A 21309-nucleotide genomic window follows, 5' to 3' on the forward strand; every position below is an offset into this window, starting at 1 on the left:
ATGCACTGGATGAAAAGACTGACTGTTGGTTCTATAGTAACACCCGAATATAATGGATGGTTTAGGAAAAGAGTCAATGACAATATTCCAAGACCAAGTTTGGAAAGCGCTCGACCAATGGAGGAACAGTTACAAGTTGCCCCGTCGGAGTTGGAAATTATAAAGCAGGATTTTGAGAAGAAGAGTTCTGAGTTCGGGAAGAAGATTGAGCAGTTGAAAAAAGAAAAGATGCACTTGAAGTTAGAAGTGGAGATTCAAAAGTCAGAGGCAGAAAAGCTACAAAAAAGGAAGGGTAAAGTTGAGGAAGATTTGGAAAGTTTGAAAATAGATTACAAGAAACTGCGCTTATCAATGAGGACTGCTAGGCTAGGAAAGACTTCGGAACAATGGCGTCAAGAGGTTTGAGAAGAAAGGGCTAAGGCAGATCAATGGGAAAAGAGGTTCCAGGAGGCTCAAGCTCGGAACGAAGCTTTGGAAAGAAGTCTATCAGAGAGTAAGAATGAGAAGGATGAACTAAGAGCCAGAGTGGCGGAACTTAAGAGATCTCTATGTTTATACCGGAATCGTAATTCTGTGACTGAATTGAAAGCAAGCTTAAGTAAGATCGAGGAGAAGAAAGGGAAAATAGAAAAGTTAGAAACCGCATTGCAGAGTTGTGAAATGAGGATTGAGTTCTTGGAGGCAAATGAGGAGCAATGGAAGAATCAACTTCATCAATCTCAAGACCAAGTTAGAAGCAGGGATTACATCATGGGAGAAGTTGTAATGCAAATTCGAGAAGTAGCTGACTACTTGCAGCCCTTGGCAGTACAGGTGGACGTATTAAGTGTGAAGTATGAGCTGGAGTCAGATAGGGGACAAGAATTAGCTTCATTGCTTAGGAAAATTAAGGCCCAGAGTGTTAGGGCAAAGCCGTATTTGTAACTCAGTTTTATGTAAAGAGTTTTATTTTCTAGTGAAATTTTCTAAAAGGAATTGAATCAGAATTGGTGCCTCCTTTGCATTCATGCATTTGCATTACATTACATCATATGCATTAAAAATCATAATAAGATTCTAATTAATTAAAAAATTATTTCAGTAATCTGGAAACCAACCAAAACACACCAAATACGCATCCCTACGGTACGAGGAAAAAGACTAAGTCAATGGACAAAAGACTGGAAAAGTTAGAACAGATGCAAAAGGATATGCAAGAGCAAATGCAGTCACAAATGCAAGAACAACTGGTTAAGATTCATGTGACAACCCGAATTAGGGCCTAATCAGAATAGTGGTTTTGTGACCACAAATCTGAGATAGAAATAATTGTTTTATAATTATTTTGGGGTTTATGATATGATTTCATGATTTCATGAAAATTTCGTGATGAAATTCTATGCATTGAGCGCTTAAGTTGAGATTAGGGACTAAACCGAATAAATTGTAAAACTCGTGTTTTAGAAGTTTTTATTATGAAATTGCTTTGGGATATTAACTAGGAGGTCTTAAATAGAAATTTTACCCATTCCTAAGTTATGGACAAAAGTTGGACATGGAGTGAATTTTTGGAAAGTTTAGTAGTAAGGGCATTTTGGTCATTTGTATATTAAATAAAATAAAATGGGAAAAATAACACAAAATTGGTCATCATCTTCACTAGTTGCTGCCGAAATTTTCTCTCCTCCATAGCTAGGGTTTCTTCAACTTTCAAGCTTCATAGTAAGTGATTTCAAGCCCCGTTTTTAAGGTTCTTCACATTTTTGAAATCCTCGTAGCTCGGTTTACTTATTTCTACCATTATTTCGAGTTAGGGTTTATGTTTAAAAATTTACCCATGAATTATAGGCATGTATTGTGTTGTTTGATGGTAGAATATGAATGTTTGAAGTTAGGAGAATGATCTTTTCTAAGCGATTTTTAACGAAAACAAGCAAAACGGCATAATCGATAAAAATACCTATTGTTCATAACTATGTGTTAGAGTGAGAATTTGATGTTGCCATAGAAGAGAAAAATGATCAGTAGGTCATTAAACATAATAATAAGGGCTGAAATTAAATTTCTGAGCCTTAGGGAAAAATTGTAATTTTGTAAAAGTTAGGGGGCAAAAATGTAATTTTTGTATAATGTGATTTTTGGATTAAAATAAATAGTTCGAGTGTTAAATGAGCTAAATATGTTGTTATAAATCAAGAAAAGCGTGGAATCGACCTCGAACGGGGGAAGGAGAAAGTTTTGGACTAAATTGCAAAATTCCCATATTTTGCACCGAGGTAAGTTTGTATGTAAATAATACATTAATTTCATTTACATTCTTATATTTCAGCCTATTATATATATATATATATACTAGCTGATGTTGAAGTATAAATCGACTATGGAAGAATGGAAATAAGTAATAGAGAGATCCCGGTTGAACATTCGAAAAGATCGAATAAAATAGAGGGAGCGTAGCTAGGTCACATGTATGGTGCTGAGTGCACATCATGTGTACAAGAAAGCTACGAGATACTATGTAGTAGCTAGGTCACATGTGTGATACGAGATGTATCCCATGTAGACAAGAGAGCTACGTGAGAGATAAATGTAACTAGGTCGCATGCGTGATTCCAAGTGAAGGACACCATGTAGACAAGAGAGCTACAAGACAAATCAGCTAGGTCGCATGAGTGATACTAAGTGTTCACCATGTGTACAAGAGAGCCAAATTAAATAAAATATGATGGTGGGGCTGTGTGCTGAAACCATCAAGTATCGAGGATTAATCCGAATTATTCAACGGGATGGCTTTGTGGTGGCATTGTACTCATGGGCCTATATTTGTGATTTATTAAATGTGGTGAAAATGAATTGTGATATATATATATATATATATATATATATATATAAGTTAAAATGAGGTTAGTACAAAGAATGTGTGAAAGAGTGAAATTAGCATTAAAACTGTTTTGGACAGTAGTAGTGACTTGATTTTTAAAAATCACAAAATATAGAAGGAAATTTAATTAGAGGTTGAATGAGATGTTAAATTAAAGATTAATGAGTCTATTTTTATATAAAATAAATAGAGCAAGCAAAGGAATTCTATATTTTGAGATATTTACAATTGTGTGTGACTTACTCAGGATGACTATGTGATCCCCTGTTCCAACTTTGAAAAATAATTAAAAATTGTAAAAAACAAATTAAGAAATATAGTTTATATTTCTAAATTCCTTATTGAGTCTAATTTTAAATGAAATAGGTTTCATGGTTATTTGAATTGTGTACTGAGAGAAATTCAATTCGTAGTGAAAAGAGGTCAGATCAGTTGAGCTGTGTAATAGGGGAAACTTTAACTAATAAAATGTAATAATTGGCTGAACCAAAAATTTTAGAAAAAAATTAGTAATAATTTTTATGAGTCTAGATTTAGAAAAATTTTACAGATTTGAATTTCGAGTTTTGTAACTCGAGTTATGATTTATTTAGTGATCATGACGCAGGAGGGAAAACTTGATCAAATCGGAGTAAATAGTAAAATTAAAAATATGATATAATTGAGTTATGTTGTAAACATATTAGATTCCTTATTTGTTATTTATATACTTACTTACTAAGCTATAAGCTTACTTTCTTTGCTCTCCTTTGTCTTATAGTGTCATCCAGCTAGCACAGGAGTTAGAGATCGTTGAAGATCCGCCCGCACTATCAATACTCTTGGTATTTGAACTCAACATTTTGAAATATGACATGTATAGCAGACTTAGTTATTTTGTTACGTGTCATAATTGTCTAGGTTTAAAATACTAATTATAGTATCAAACTAATCATTTTGTACGAAGCCTTTGAAATTGGTTTGTATTGTTAATGGCATATGTTATAATGATTCATGATCAAATTGCACGCCATATTTTTTGTTGGGTTTTATTTAATAGTATATACTATAATTTGTTAATACCTCGTGCCCTGTTCCAGCGACGGATACGGGTAAGGGGTGTTACATTTAGTGGTATCAGAGCCATGGTTTAGTCGGTTCTCAGACTAATAAAGTGTGTGTAAAAGATCAGCTATACATGCCATAAAAATATTGTGATAGTGCGGTGACTCCTGATTATTCTAAACTGTGTTTTGTTTTAATATAGTAATGGATCCTGAAGGAATTACGGCTAATGATGTTGCTAGTAATGTGCCGGCTCCCGCCCAAGGGACCACGCCTGTGGAAAGTAGACCTAAGACATTAAGACAGGGAGATGAGGCTCGGGATGCCTTTCTCCAAATGATGAACAATTGGTATATTGATTTTATTCGAGCAAATCCAAATGCTCAACCTCCTCCACCCCCTCCCATACCTCAGACGGTTCCTGTAGCTGCTCAAGGCATAGATTTGGTAAGAACGAACAAGCCTCCGGTTGACAAGATTCGAAAACAAGGGGCCGAAGAGTTTAGAGCAAAGATCGATGATGATCCTGAGAAAGTGGAGTTCTGGCTTGAAAATTCTACCCGTGTATTTGATGAGCTCTCATGTACACCCGAGGAGTGCTTAAAGTGTGCTGTATCACTTTTGAGAGATTCGGCCTACCACTGGTGGAAGACTTTGGTAGCAATGGTGCCAAAAGAAAGAGTTACTTGGGATTTCTTCCAGGAAGAATTCAGAAACAAATACATAAGTCAACGATTTATTGATAAAAAACGGAAGGAGTTCCTTGAATTGAAGCAGGGCAAGATGTCTGTGGCAGAGTATGAACCCGAATTTGTAAGACTCAACAAGTATGCCCAGGAATGTGTGTCCACCGAGGCCATTATGTGCAGAAGGTTTGAGGATGGGCTAAATGAGGACATTAAAGTGCTTGTGGGAATTTTGGAGTTGAAAGAATTTGTAGTATTGGTTGACCGAGCTCTTAAAGCCGAAGAATTGAACAAAGAAAGAAGAAAAGCTGCTATTGAGGCTCGAGATGCCAGGAAAAGGCTGATAAGCAAGTCATTTCAATCTCAATCAAAGAGGTATAAAGAGACAAACCCTCGAATGATAGTTTCAACTGGGGATTCACACAGAGATCGTGGTAGAGCATATTCGGGATCTAAAGCTCAAGCTACTTGATGGCAAGTGTGGGTAATGTGCGACCTAGAAAGCCCGAGTGTCGACAATGTGGCGAGCAACATTATGGTGAGTGTTGGGGAAGCGAAGCGAGCTTGTTTGGTCTTGATTCTCATGAGCATTTTATTAGAGACTGTCAGGAGAAAGTTAAAGAAGAAAGATTTGAGTGCTAGATGAAATACCACCGCTAGCGAGAGGTAGACCACCGAGAAATATTGGAAGTGGGACTAGCGGTAAAAGCTGCGATGAAAGATTCAATGACAAGATCGAAAGCTAGAGAGCTGCTAGAGCTTATGCTATCGTGCGAGAAGATGCATCATCTCCGATGTCATTACTGGTACATTTTCTCTCTATAATACTATTGTTATTGCATTGATTGATCCCGGGTCCACTCATTCCTATATTTGCATGAATTTAGTATCTAACAAAAAGTTGCCTGTTGAGTTTACTGACTTTACGATTAAAGTGTCGAACCCCTTAGGCCAATATGTGCTAGTTGACAAGGTTTGCAAGAATTGCCCATTAATGATTCAAGGTCACTGTTTTCCGGCTAATCTGATGCTGTTACCATTTGATGAGTTTGACGTTATTTTGGGAATAGACTGGTTGACATTGTATGGTGCCAAGGTAGATTGTAAACAAAAAACACTAGAGTTGAAATGTGAAAAATGGAGAAATTCTGTGGGTTGAAACAGATGAATCAAATAAATTGCCTATGGTGATTTCGCACATGTCTGCACAGAAATACATGAGGAAAGGGTGTGAAGCTTATCTAGCTTATGTAATGAATACTAAATTGCCTTAACTGAAGTTTGAATCAGTACCGATAGTCTGTGAGTTTCCAGATGTATTTCTAGAGGAATTGCCTGGGTTGCCTCCGAACAGAGAGATAGAGTTTGCCATTGATTTGTTGTCGGGTACTGCATCGATCTCGATTGCTCCATATAGAATAGCTCCGACTGAATTAAAAGAATTGAAGGCTCAGTTGCAAGAGTTAACAGATAAGGGATTTGTGAGACCGAGTTTCTCTCCCTGGGGTGCTCCTGTATTGTTCGTAAAGAAGAAGGATGGTTCAATGAGACTTTGCATTGATTGTCGTCAGCTTAATAAGGTGACTATAAAGAACAAATACCCATTGCCGAGGATTGATGATTTATTCGATCAGTTAAAGGGGGCCACAGTGTTTTCAAAGATCGATTTGAGGTCTGGTTACTACCAGTTGAGAGTTAAGGAGTCCGATGTGCCGAAAACTGCTTTTAGGACAAGGTATGGAATTATGAGTTTCTTGTGATGCCTTTCGGCTTAACAAATGCTCCAGCTATATTTATGGACTCGATGAACTGGATCTTTCAGCCATATTTGGATAAGTTTGTAGTAGTGTTTATAGATGACATTCTAATTTATTCTCGGGATGAGTCTGAACATGCCGAACACTTGAGAACCATATTGCAGATCTTGAGAGAAAAGAAACTGTTTACTAAGTTTAGTAAAAGTTAATTCTAGCTTCGTGAAGTCGGATTTTTGGGACATATAGTCTCAGGTGATGGTATTCGGGTGGATCCAAGCAATATTTCCGCGATCGTTGATTGGAAACCACTAAAGAATGTATCCAAGGTTAGAAGCATTTTAGGCTTGGCCAGGTATTATAGACGTTTTGTTGAGGGATTTTCGATGATTGCCTCTCCTATGACTAAGTTGTTGCAAAAGAATGTTAAGTTTGAATGGGTGATAAATGTCGTGAGTTTTGAAAAGTTGAAAGCACGATTGATGAAGCACCAATTTTAGTACTGCCCGAGCCGGGAAAGGAGTTCGTAATTTATAGTGATGCATCATTGATGGGCCTTGGATGTGTGTTGATGCAAGAGGGTAAAGTGGTAGCTTATGCTTGAGACAGTTAAAACCGCATGAGAAGAACTATCCTACACATGATTTGGAATTGGCGCTATTGCCTTTGCCTTGAAGATTTGGCGACATTATTTGCATGGTGAAAAATGTCGAATTTTTATTGATCACAAAAGTTTGAAGTATTTGATGAATCAAAAGGATTTGAATCTGCGACAGCGGAGATGGCTTGAATTATTAAAGGATTATGAGCTAGTGATTGATTATCATCCGGAAAAGCAAATGTAATTCTTGGCGCCTTGAGCGAAATTTCTTTTTACTTTGAGAGCCATGAATACGGGGTTAGCATTGTCGATGATGGGTCAATCTTAGCGAGATGAGGCTAAACCGTTATTTCTCCGGTGATTTGTGATGCTCAAAAACGATAGTGAGTTGTGAATCAAGTGAACTCAATGCGAATTAGGTTACGACTCGATTTTCGAGTTGGACCGACGGTATTTGATGTTTGAGACGGGATATGTGTACCAAAAAGCGATGAATTGATTGAGAAAATATTACTTGAGGCGCACGGTGGTCATTTATCGATTCACCACAGGTAGCACAAAATGTATAATGATTTAAAGAAGTTGTATTGGTGGCGGTATGAAAAGGGACATTTCGAATTTGTAACCAAGTGTTTGATCATCAACAAGTAAAAGTGAACATCAAGTGCCTTCAGGACTACTTCAACCGGTAATGGTGCACGAGTGGAAATGGGACAAGATTACCATGGATTTTGTAACGGTTTGCCTTTGACTCCTAAAAAGAAGGATCTTTGTCAGGGTAGTGGTTGATAGATTAACAAAGTCAACCCACTTTATACCAATGATTACCGATTACTCACTTGATAAATTAGTGAATTATATATTCTTTGAAATTGTGAGGTTGCACGAGTACCTATGTCTATAATATCGATAGAGATCCGAGATTTACCTCAAGATTTTGGAAAAAGTTACAAGAAGCTTTGGGTACAAAATTGAACTTTAGTACCGCATTTCATCTACAAACAGATGGTCAGTCGGAAAGAGTAATCCAGGTACTCGAGGATATGCTTAGATGTTGTGTCTTAGAATGTAATGGCCTAAATTCAAGGTTATCGGAACAATGGTTTCGTAACCATAGATCCGATTTAAAGAAAAATTTATTTTAATATTTTTGCTTGAAAATTTATATGATAGGAAAATCGTATGAAAATATTGATAGGAAAATTTTATCGATTTAGTGATTAGTTCGAAAAAGAAATTATTGAAGAAATTGGGTAAAATAAGGTATCGGGACCTCTATCTCGTAAAACCGAGTCAAAAATAATTTTATAAATATTTATGAAATGTTATTAATGTGGTATTAAAATTTCGTTAGGAAATTTTAATGTTTGGGTAGTCAATTAAATGAAAAGGACTGAATTGTAATAGGTATAAAAGTTGCTAGAGTGATTAAATAGCTTATTAGTCTAATGAGAAAGGATTTAAAAGGTAATTAGACCCAAAAGTTATTTGGGCTGGCCGGCGAGGGTATGCAATCAGCAGAAAAATTGATAAATTAAGGGTAAAATTGGAATATTGCAAAATTAACTAAATAAAACTAGGACTAAATAGGAAATATCTAGATTTCTCTTCATTTCTCTTCAATTCCAGCAGCTAAAAACGCCATAGGAGGGTTCTCTAAGCTGGTATTTCATAATTTTTGCACCAAGTGAGTTAATCCTTGCCTTTTTCTTGTAATTTTGTGTTTCTAAGACTTTTACAACTAGATCCTACTATTAAATTCATTAGTTTTTATTTCATGGATGAAATTTAAAGTCACCATGGTTGAGTTCTGTAAGTTTATGATGAAATAGAATGAAATTAAAGCTTTAATTTGTTTATGAGATGATTTTATTAGGCAATTTCAATGGAAATTGATTTTGGGACCTAATTGTGAAAATGTTTGGAATTAAAGTCTATTGCTGAAATTCTGATTCCTAAAGGTTGTAAACTAGTTTAAGGTGATAGAATAAAATGTTAATTGAGAAAAATCAGCTCAATTGAGAGGCTAATTGAGTAGGGACAAAATTATCATTTATTAAAAGCTTAGGGGAAAAATGGTAATAAACAGCTTGCACTAAAACAGTTTGGACAGCAGCAGTAGACTAACTTTGAAAAATCACCAAAAATTGTAGGAATCGAATTAGAAGATGAACAAAATATGTAATTAAATCTTATTGAGTCTAGTTTCTCATAGAAGAAATATTGTAAGCAATGGATTTGTAAATTTTGAGATATAATAAATTTTGTGAGACAAGGTCAGAATGAATTCGGGTTCCCCTGTTCTGACTTTGAGAAATTATAAAAAATTGAATAAAAATAATTAGGGACTTAAATTTATATGTCTAGAATTCTGAATGAGTCTATTTTTAATATAAACAAACAAGAACATCATTTGAATTCTGTATAAAGAGATAATTTATTTTTAGTGAAGAAGGGTCAGAACTGTTAGACAACAGAACAGGGATGACTTTGAAGAATAAACTGTACTGATTGGCTAAACCAAAAATTCTGAAAATTTTATGGTAAAAATATATATGAGTCTAGTTTCAGGTAAAATTAACGGATCTTAATTTCGAATTCCGTATCTCAAGTTATAAATAATTTAGTGACTATGACTCAAGTAGACAGCTTTGAATGAACTATAAATAATAGTTGAATTATAGAGAATGTTGCATATGAACATGAAATGTATTAAATTGATAATTAAATTTATTTATTTAGATCCAGAAGATTCAAATACAAAGCTAGATCGAGGAAAGGAAAAAGTTCGGGATTAATAGATTTTTACTGTTTACAATCAAGTATCAAGGTAAGTTCGTGTAACTTGAATTATATTCTGAAATGCTTGAGATTGTATGTTTTTGATGTGAATATGATTTGAGTGTTCATTGTATGAAAATTAATGAAACATTGATATATTTGATAAAATGAGAAGAAATCCGTTTGAATGAAAGGAAAATTCGATGGATCTCGAAAAGGAATTGACGGTAAAAGGATCTAGCAGGACGGGTGATCCTATCTGATATAGCCCTCCGAAGAATATGTGTAAAATGGATTTAGCCGGACGGGTAATCCGAATTAGGGTCTGAATTTAGCTTTGGACTAGTAATTCAGATCCAAGATCATTAGAGTAATTGTCGTTGCGGATTTAGCTTTGGACTGGTAATCCAAACAATACTCTATGAGTTTATATTGCGAGGATTTAGCTCGAATGGTAATCCATTGCAAGGTTGAGGTTCATGAAGTGTGCTCTCGAAATGGAAATGTGCGCACATGAATATGAATTGACGGACCGGAATTGTACACTAAAAGTGTACCTCTGAAAATCCATTGAAATTCGATAAATTCAACGGGATAAATATGAAAAATAATAAGGAATGAAAATCATGGTATTGATGAGTACATCAATCATGGTATATATATATATTATTGATACATGGAAATTATTGTACTAACTTGAATGTTGAGTTTGTGCATGTTAGGGTAATAATGCATTGAATGGATATATGAATGTTTATTATATTGTATTGAAAATATTAGGTAAGTATAATTCTTGTTACATGAGCTTACTAAGCACAAAGTGCTTACCCGTTTCCTTTTCCCTGTTTTGTAGTGTTAAGAGCTCGGAGGTCGATTTGGTGGGAGACACATCACCTTTATCAACCTCGGGATTTCGGTATATAAAGAAACTTTATTTTGGAAATCAATGGCATGTATAAGCTAACAAAGTAAATGTTAACGTGAAATGAATGTAAAGCTAGCCATTAGTATGGTTAACAAACCTGGTTATAGATATGTGATGACGTTATTTTATATAAATGCATGAATCTTTCATAAAAATATGTTGAATTGATTTGGTTGATGTGGATTGGTCTCGATTTAATATTACAGGGAAGGTTAGATATTTATAAAAGGGCTATATTGAATATAAAAAAAAAAAAATTAATTCGTAAACTCAAGTAATGCCTCGTACCCTATTCCGGCAATGAATACGGGTAGGGGTATTACATAGAATTTGGAGGTAGTTGGGAGAAATATCTATCTTTGATTGAATTTGCCTACAATAATAGTTATCAGTCAAGTATACAAATGGCACCGTACGAAGCCTTGTATGGTCGCAAGTGTCGGACTCCTTTATATTGGACCAAACTTAGTGAGAAACAGATTCACGGAATTGATCTAGTTAAAGAAACCGAAGAGAAAATAAAAGTAATTTGGGATTACTTGAAAGCTGCTTCAGATCAACAAAAGTCATATGCAGATTTAAAAAGAAAAGAGATTGAATTTCAGGTGCGTGATAAAGTGTTCTTGAAGGTGTCACCATGGAAAAAGATTTTGAGATTTAGCCGAAAAGGCAAGTTGAGTCCGCATTTTATTGGGCCGTACGAGATTACTGAGAGGATTGGACCAGTGGCATATCAGTTGGCCTTACCGGCAGAGTTAGAAAGAATTCATAACGTGTTTCATGTATCAATGTTGTGACGTTATGGTTCTGATCCTTCACATGTGATTTCTCCAACAGAAATTGAGATTCGACTGGATATGACCTATGAGGAGGAACCAATAAAGATTTTGGCTCAGGAAATTAAACAGTTAAAAAATAAAAGTATAGCCTTAGTGAAAGTATTGTGGCATAGACATGGGATAGAAGAGGCTACGTAGGAACCTGAAGAAGCTATGAGGAAACAGTACCCGAACCTCTTTACCGGTAAAATTTTAGGGGACGAAAATCTCTAAAGGGGGGAGAATTGTGACAACCCGAATTACGGCCTAATCAGAATAGTGGTTTTGTGACCACAAATTCGAGATAGAAATAATTGTTTTATAATTATTTTGGGGTTTATCATATGATTTCATGATTTCGTGAAAATTTCGTGATGAAATTCTATGCATTGAGCGCTTAAGTTGAGATTAGGGACTAAACCGAATAAATTGTAAAACTCGTGTTTTAGAAGTTTTTAGTATGAAATTGCTTTGGGATATTAACTAGGAGGTCTTAAATAGAAATTTTACCCATTCCTAAGTTATGGACAAAAGTTGGACATGGAGGGAATTTTTGGAAAGTTTAGTAGTAAGGGCATTTTGGTCATTTGTATATTAAATGAAATAAAATGGGAAAATAACAAAAAATTGGTCATCATCTTCACTAGTTGCTGCCAAAATTTGCTCTCCTCCATAGCTAGGGTTTCTTCAACTTTCAAGCCCCGTTTTTAATGTTCTTCACATTTTTGAAATCCTCGTAGCTCGGTTTACTTATTTCTACCATTATTTCGAGTTAGGGTTTATGTTTAAAAATTTACCCATGAATGATAGGCATGTATTGTGTTGTTTGATGGTAGAATATGAATGTTTGAAGTTAGGAGAACGATCTTTTCTAAGCGATTTTTAACGAAAACGAGCAAAACGGCATAATCGATAAAAATACCTATTGTTCATAACTATGTGTTAGAGTGAGAATTTGATGTTTCCATAGAAGAGAAAAATGATTAGTAGGTCATTAAACATAAGAATAAGGGCTGAAATTAAATTTCCGAGCCTTGGGGCAAAATCGTAATTTTGCCTTGAATGGGGGAAGGAGAAAGTTTTGGACTAAATTGCAAAATTCCCATATTTTGCACCGAGGTAAGTTTGTATGTAAATAATACATTAATTTCATTTACATTCTTATATTTCAGCCTATTATATATATATATATACTAGCTGATGTTGAAGTATAAATTGACTATGGAAGAATGGAAATAAGTAATAGAGAGAGAGCTCCCAGTTGAACATTCGGAAAGATCGAATAAAACAGAGGGAGCGTAGCTAGGTCACATGTATGGTGCTGAGTGCACATCATGTGTACAAGAAAGCTACGAGACACTATGTAGTAGCTAGGTCACATGTGTGATACGAGATGTATCCCATGTAGATAAGAGAGCTATGTGAGAGATAAATGTAGCTAGGTCGCATGCGTGATTCCAAGTGAAGGACACCATGTAGACAAGAGAGCTACGAGACAAATCGGCTAGGTCGCATGAGTGATACTAAGTGTTCACCATGTGTACAAGAGAGCCGAATTAAATAAAATATGATGGTGAAATGTGTCTTTGAAACCATCAAGTATCGAGGATTAATCTGAATTGTTCAACGGGATGGCTTTGTGGTGACATTGTAGTCATGGGCCTATACTTGTGATGTATGAAATGTGGTGAAAATTAATTGATATATATATATATATATATATAAGTTAAAATGAGGTTAGTACAAAGAATGTGTGAAAGAGTGAAATTAGCATTAAAACTGTTTTGGACAGTAGCAGTGACGTGATTTTTAAAAATCACCAAAAATAGAAGGAAAATTAATTAAAGGTTGAATTAGATGTTAAATTAAACCTTAATGAGTCTATTTTCATATAAAAGAAACAGAGCAAGCAAAGGAATTCTATATTTTGAGATATTTATAATTGTGTGTGACTTGCTCAGGATGACTATGTGATCCCCTATTGCAACTTTGAAAAATCATTAAAAATTGTACAAACAAAATTAAGAAATATAGTTTATATTCCTAAATTCCTTATTGATTCTAGGTTTAAATGAAATAGGTTTCATGGTTATTTGAATTGTGTATTGAGAGAAATTCAATTCGTAGTGAACAGAGGTCAGATCAGTTGAGCTGTGTAACAGGGGAAACTTTAACTAATAAATTGTATTAATTGGCTGAACCAAAAATTCTAGAAAATAATTAGTAAGAATTTTTATGAGTCTAGATTCAGGGAAATTTTACGGATTTGAATTTCGAGTTTTGTAACTCGAGTTATGATTTATTTAGTAATCATGATGCAGGAGGGACAACTTGATCAAATCGGAGTAAATAGTAAAATTAAAAATATGATATAATTGAGTTATGTTGTAAACATATTAGATTCCTTATTTTTATTTATATACTTACTTACTAAGCTATAAGATTACTTTCTTTTCTCTCCTTTGTCTTATAGTGTCATCCATTAGCACGGGAGTTAGAGATCGTTGAAGATCCTTGCACTATCAATACTCTTGGTATTTGAACTCAACATTTTGAAATATGGCATGTATAGCAGACTTAGTTATTTTGTTACGTGTCATAATTGTCTAGGTTTAAAATACTAATTATAGTATCAAACTAATCGTTTTGTACGAAGCCTTTGAAATTGGTTTGTATTGTTAATGGCATATGTTATAATGATTCATGATCAAATTGCACGCCATATTTTTGGTTGGGTTTTATTTAATAGTATATACTATAATTTGTTAATACCTCGTACCCCATTCCGGCGACGGATACGGGTATGGGGTGTTACAATTCAGCAAGAGATGAAGGAACAGATGATGGAATCTCAAAGAGAGATGATGAGTCAGTTGTCCCAATTGCTGATGGGAAGAATGGATAAGGGAAAAGGTCCAATGGATAATATGGGAGAAAGTAATGAAGACCCCCAATATCCTCCTGGCTTCACTCCTGCACATATGCAGACACAACCAGAGATTAATTTGCAAAAGCCATCTGTTACAATCAGGCCTCAGCAGTTTCAAGCCGGGGTTTTGGTTCCAATGAATTTTCAAGCTGGTTCAAGTTAGAATCCTGGTAATAATTCACATAATCCAATGGTCCCTGATTTGGATGAAGTTGCAAAAGAGGAAAGAGCAAAGGCAGAATCGCAAAGGCAGTTAGAAGAACGGTGCAAATGGCTGGAGGAAAAGGTCAGAGCAATAGAGGGTGGTGATAGACACCCTGGGATTGATGCAAAGGATCTGAGTTTGGTCCTAGACTTAGTACTACCATACAAGTTCAGGATGCCAGAATTTGAGAAATACAATGGAACAAGCTTTCCTGAAGCTCATATCACTATGTTTTGTAGAAGGATGACAGGTATGTTCATAATGATCAATTGCTGATTCATTGCTTCCAAGATAGCTTGGTGGGAGTAGCTGCTAAATGGTACAATCATTTGAATCGAAACAGAATTAGTTCATGGAGAGATTTAGCATAGGCATTCATGAAGCAATACAGCCACGTGACAGATATAATTCCAGAAAGAATTACTCTGCAGAATATGGAGAAGAAGCCAAACGAAAGTTTTAAGCAGTATGTGCAGAGGTGGAGGGAAATGGCCATTCAAGTTTAGCCACCGCTCATGGAGAAAGAAACTACGATGCTCTTTATTAACACCTTAAAGGCCCCGTTTATAACTCATATGCTAGGAAGTGCCACGAGAAGCTTTGCGGATGTGGTCATGACAGGAGAAATGATTGAAAATGCCATAAAAAATGGAAGGATAGACGTGGGAGAAAGTGCTAAAAGGTCTGTGCCACGGAAGAAAGAGAATGAGGTGAACAATGCGAACATGGGATATTTGAAGTCTATTACTGTGAGTCAACCAAAAGCGACAACTATCGGTCAGGGTTCATCACGGCAAGAGTCAGGGACCAGGCAGAATAATGAGAAGATTCAATTTACACCAATTCCTATGACATACAAAGAATTATATCAAAGTTTGTTCGATGCACATGTGGTGGCACCTTTTTACTTAAAGCCAATACAGCCTCCGTTCCCTAAATGGTACGATGCTAATGCCCAACGTGAGTATCACACAGGAATTGTGGGTCATTCGATAGAAAATTGCACCACTTTTAAGAAGCTAGTTAAGAGATTTATCCAGATGGGTATTGTGAAATTTGATAATGTGCCCAGCACTAAAAATCCACTGCCTAATCATACAGATGGAGGGGCAAATGCAATAGATGGATGATTTGGAAAAAGGACCAAGAGGAATGTTTTGGAAGTAAAAACCCCTTTGAGGGGAGTTTGGAAGGAGATGGCAAGAAGGGGATTAGTTACTTCAAGCACAGAAGGAAATGATAATGGGATGAAAAATTATTGTGATTACCATCATGAAGAGAGACACAGAATTCAGGAATGTGAAAAATTTAGAGCTGTTATTCAGGGTCTGATGGACAATAAGGAAATGGAGTTTTATGAGAAGGACAATGAGGAAGAGTATATATGTGCTTCAGAGTCCACATCAAGACCAAGAACCAATTATCCTGTGGTTATTATCTCGCGTCCTAAGAATGAAGCAGGAGTTCAAATGGCGCCAAAGGTTATAATTCAGAAGCCAGCAGTTTTTTCTTACAATGATAGTAAATAGGTGCCCTAGAATTATGAATATAATATGACAATCCCGGGAAAAGAAGGTGCAGTTAGCCCGTTAAAGGAGGATCAAAATATAGGTTCTCATACATGCAGTGGAAGGCGATATGATACCCGAACAGAACGGGTGAAAGAAAGAGAGGTGCTCGTTGAGCAAAAGAAAGGAAAAGCAGTTGAGCTTGATGTGCCTGTTAATGAACCAGTGAAAGAAGAAGAAGCTAAGGAATTCTTGAAATTTCTGAAACATAGCGAGTACAGTCTGGTGGAGTAGTTGCGTAAACAGCCGGCCCGCATATCTATATTGGCTCTACTCCTGAGTTCAGAGGTGCATCTGAGTGCATTGATGAAGGTGCTAAATGAGACATATGTAACCAACGATATTTCTGTCAGTAAGCTGGATTGGTTGGTTAACAACATAAGTGCAGACAACTTTATCTTTTTCAATGATGATGAGATTCTGCTAGGAGGGAAGGGATCTACCAAAGCTTTGCATATAACTACCAGATGTAAAGGATACACGCTGACAGGGGTATTGGTAGATAACGATTCAGCATTGAATATGTTACCTTTGTCCACACTGAACAAGTTACCTGTGGATAGTTCTCATATGAAAGGATGTCAGAACATAGTACGAGCATTTGATGGCACAGAGAGGAGAGTCATGGGGAGAATTGAGGTACCTTTGTTAATTGGCCCAACCACGTATGAGGTAGATTTTCTAGTAATGGATATTAAGCCCTCTTACAACTACTTGTTGGAAAGACCTTGAATACACCCAGCAGGGGCAGTACCTTAATCATTACATCAAAAGCTGAAGCTGGTGTCAGAGGGGCGGTTGGTAACAATAAATGCTGAATAAGATATTATCGTGACCGTGAGTAGTGATGCGCCGTATGTAGAAACAGATGAGGAAGTTATTGAGTGTTCTTTTAAGTCTTTGGAGTTTGTAAATGCAACATTCATCACTGAGGGAAGTAGAATTCTGAAACCCAAAATGTCCAAAACTACTATGATGGGTTTACAGTTGATGGTAGGCCGGGGAGCTGTACCAGGAAAAGGACTTGGAAGATGCCTTCAAGGAGGAATTGTAGTTCCAATGCTGAAAGACAAACAGGATCGTTTTGGTTTGGGGTTCAAGCCAGATGCAAGACAAAGGAAAAAGGAACTAGAAAGAAGACAAGAAAGAAGAAGAGCACGAGTGAGTGGTGGGGAAATCAAATGGGAACCCATGATAATTCCTCATATCTCCAAGACTTTTGTGTTAGGGGGTATTATTTATCCTGAACGGGGGATGTTGGAGAAAGAAAGCATGGAAGAAGCATTGGGAGATATGTACATCAACGCCATATCTGAGGAGACAATTGAAGAGGGGATTTCGTCAAATATTCGTCCATATGAGCCCGGGAGTGTACTAAACAATTGGACTGCAGAAGATCTTCATGTAGTTTTTAGAGCTTACTTAGAGTAATGTTCGAAACAAACTTGTTGTTTTAAGCCTAGAAACAATAAAGATTTCTTTGTGAAATAGGCTCATGTTCAAACATCATTACTTCTATGAAGTACATTTTTTGCTATCATTTTGAGTAAATGTTGTTCGTTTCATAAGCAATTGTGTTAATTCTTTCTATCTAAATAATTATCTTAATTATTTCTTCAACTATTCTCTTGTTCATAAACATATCATACAAAGCAATAATTACCAAATTCATTCATTCTTTGTATATTTCTATACATTTAATAGGTCCCTAGATATCAATGTCATGAGCGACGCTATTACTGACTCAGAATCACTATTTGAGCGAGACATGTGTTTAGAGGGATCTCAAGACTTTGAAAATGACAGAGATTGTGATTTATCTCCAGATTTGTTAAGGATGGTAGAATAAGAGGAAAAGCAAATTTTGCCTCACAAAGAAACCGTAGACATGGTGACTTTGGATGAGGGGAAAGTTGTAAAAATTGGAACATGCATAACTGAAGAAACAAAGCGAGACCTTGTTGGGTTACTTCAGGAATTCAAAGATGTTTTTACATGGTCATACCGGGATATGCCCTATTTAAGTCTTGACATTGTGGTGCATTGTCTTCCCATAAGAGAAGATTGCAAGCCAGTATAGCAGAAGCTTCAACGAATGAGGCCAGATATCGTCTTAAAGATCAATGAGGAAGTCAAAAAGTAGTTTGATGCAGGATTCCTTCAGGTGATCAAGTACTCAGAATGGGTAGCCAATGTTGTGCCTATTCCCAAGAAAGATGACAAGGTGCGAATGTGTGTGGACTATAGAGATCTAAATAAAGTGAGCCCAAAGGACAACTTCCCTTTGCCTCACATTGATACACTAGTGGATAATACGGCTGGTTACTCATTGTTTTCCTTCATGGATGGTTTCTCGGGGTATAATCAGATCAAGATGCATCCTGAGGACATGGGAAAGACTACTTTTATAACCTTGTGGGGCACGTTCTGTTACAAGGTAATGCCATTTGGATTGAAGAATGGTGGAGCGACATATCAGAGAGCTATGGTAACTTTATTCCATGATATGATGCACAAAGAAATTGAAGTGTATGTTGACGATATGATAGCCAAATCTCGAACTGAAAGGGAACATATTGAAGTATTAAGAAAGTTGTTCATGAGATTGAGAAAGTTTCAGTTAATGCTTAATCCCACGAAGTGTACTTTTGGGGCTAGATCCGGAAAGCTATTGGGCTTTGTGGTTAGTGAGAAGGGAATTGAGGTTGATTCAGACAAGGTCCGGGCTATACAAGAGTTGTCTCCACCACGTACCCAAAAAGAAGTTCGGTGTTTCCTCGGAAGATTAAATTACATTGCGCGGTTTATTTCTCAATTAATGGAGAAGTGAGACCCTATATTCCGTCTTTTTAAAAAGCATAACCCAGAGGAATGGGATGATTAATGTCAAAAGGATTTTGATAAAGTTAAAGAATATTTGTCAAGTCCTCTATTGTTATCACCCCCAAGTTCAGACAGGCCATTGATATTGTATTTGACCATGTTTGGTAATTCAATGGGATGTGTGCTTGGTCAACATGACGAATCAGGAAGAAAGGAAAAGGCAATATATTACCTCAGTAAGAAATTCACTGAATGTGAGTTGAGATATTCGCCAATTGAAAAATTGTGTTGTGCTTTGGTTTGGACAGCACGAAGATTGAGGCAATATATGCTGTATCATACAACCTGGCTAATCTCAAAATTGGATCCTTTAAAGTATATGATGGAATCAAATGCCTTGAATGGAAGGATGGCTAGGTGGAAAATTTTGCTTTCTGAATTTGACATAATTTACATGAGTCAAAAAGCTGTAAAGGGGAGTGCAATAGCAAATTTTCTGGCCAGCCAAGCTTTAGAAGATTATGAACCTTTGAATTTTGATTTCCCTAATGAAGAGATAGTGTATGTGGCGGCTGCTAAAGAGGACAACACAAAAGGTAACTGTTGGAAATTGAATTTTGACGGAGCCTCAAATGCTGTGGGTAATGGAGTTGGGGCAGTTCTAGTATCCCCAGATGGAGATCATTATCCATTCACATTTAAATTGGATTTTGATTGTACGAATAATATGGTAGAATATGAAGCATGTATCATGGGGCTGAGAGCAGCTATAGAACGCAAGATCAAATCATTAGAAGTATATGGTGATTCTGCATTGGTGATTTATCAACTTCGAGGTAAATGGGAGACAAGAGACGCTAAGCTAATCAATTATAGAAGGCTGGTTTTGGGGTTAGTTGAAGAGTTTGATGATATTACTTTTAATTATCTCTCGCGTAATAAAAACCAAATGGCAGATGCTTTGACTACTTTGGCTTCCATAATCAAAGTAAGCAAACAGGATGATATGAAGCCCATTCGGATGAGTATTTATGAAGCCCCGTCTTATTGTTATAATATAGAGGAAGAAGAAAGAGATGATCATCCTTGGTATTAGGATATATTGCGGTATGTGAGAAATCGTAAGTATCCGGATCAAGCCACGGATAATGACAAAAGAACATTGAGAAGGCTCGCTTGTGATTATGTTTTAGATGGAGAGATCTTATACAAAAGAAGGAAAGATCAGGTACTTTTGAGATGCGTGGATGCCGTGGAGTCCAAGTGTGACATCCCTAATTTGACCCTAGTCGGAAAGTGGTTTTGGGACCACTAAACCGAGTCTTATAAGTAATTAAAAGTTATATTCTATGTTTATGATGTTAGTAAATGCATGTGTGAAAGTTTCATGCATTAATTTGATCATTTCTATGTGAATTTATTAAAATGGACTTATATGAAACATTGTTGAAAGGTGATAGGCTAATCTTACAATGGTCTAATAGTACATGCATACAAAAGAGTGGTTTTGCATGTCAATTTGCCCAAAAAAAGGGAAGAGTGGCCGGCCATGACAAGATTATGGGCAAGGGAACATGTTTCCAACATGTTTAGTTAGTGGATTATGTAGAAAAAAATAAAGAAATGAAAAAAAAATGAGCATGGATGCCCCCCTTTGTTGCCGTGAGTAGAGGAAAAAGAAAGGAGAAAAATTTGTTCATCCATTCTCAATTCTTGGCGAAAATACTAAGGGAAAAGGAAGGTTTTTGCTTCATGCTTGGTTTAGAAGAGAACTAGAAGGAGATTTGGTCATACTTGTGTCAAGATTAAGGTATGTTTGAGGTTGTGTCATGAGATTCATGCATGTTTTAGTTGCTAACTTGATGTTCATGTTAGCCCATGGTTCAAATCCTTGTTATGCCATGGAAATGGTATTTGGCCAAGGTTGATATTGTGTTAAAGCCATTGCATGCTAAATGTGAAGCTTGTTGATGATGCATGTAATGATGGATTGACTACTTTTGAAATTTCTTTTAGCATTCTTGAGTAAGACATGGAGTTTTCTTTGTTTAACCATGACCAAAAATTGAAAGGGGATGGTGTGGGATGTATTCGGCCATGGCATGCTCATAAGTGCGATTTATGCTTGTTGCATGATAGGTAAAAAAATTTGTGTTTTGATATATGTGTCTATGTGTTTGTACATGATGTTACAAATGGATGTAAAAATATATGCTAGATTGGGAAAATCTGATTAAATGTTCATGAGATGAAATTAGGTGATTAAAAGATGTTAGTTGACATTGTATATATATATATATATTCAGCCATTAAAG

General features: G+C 36.0%; 2 protein-coding genes across 2 annotated transcripts; both read left to right on the top strand.

Annotated features, from left to right (window-relative positions):
- LOC108455174 (uncharacterized) lies at positions 1–924 on the top strand. Its single transcript, XM_017753773.1, has 2 exons — positions 1–399; positions 448–924. Exons 1-2 carry the CDS (start codon positions 1–3, stop codon positions 922–924), a joined length of 876 nt encoding a protein of 291 aa, XP_017609262.1.
- Positions 925–19448: 18524 nt separating this feature from the next.
- On the top strand, positions 19449–20090 carry LOC108455173 (uncharacterized). The gene is made up of 2 exons (XM_017753772.1): positions 19449–19590; positions 19729–20090. Exons 1-2 carry the CDS (start codon positions 19449–19451, stop codon positions 20088–20090), a joined length of 504 nt encoding a protein of 167 aa, XP_017609261.1.
- The last annotated feature ends 1219 nt before the right edge of the window (positions 20091–21309 follow it).

The sequence above is a fragment of the Gossypium arboreum genome, chromosome 9 (assembly GCF_025698485.1).
Source record: "Gossypium arboreum isolate Shixiya-1 chromosome 9, ASM2569848v2, whole genome shotgun sequence".
Classification (NCBI taxonomy): domain Eukaryota; kingdom Viridiplantae; phylum Streptophyta; class Magnoliopsida; order Malvales; family Malvaceae; genus Gossypium; species Gossypium arboreum.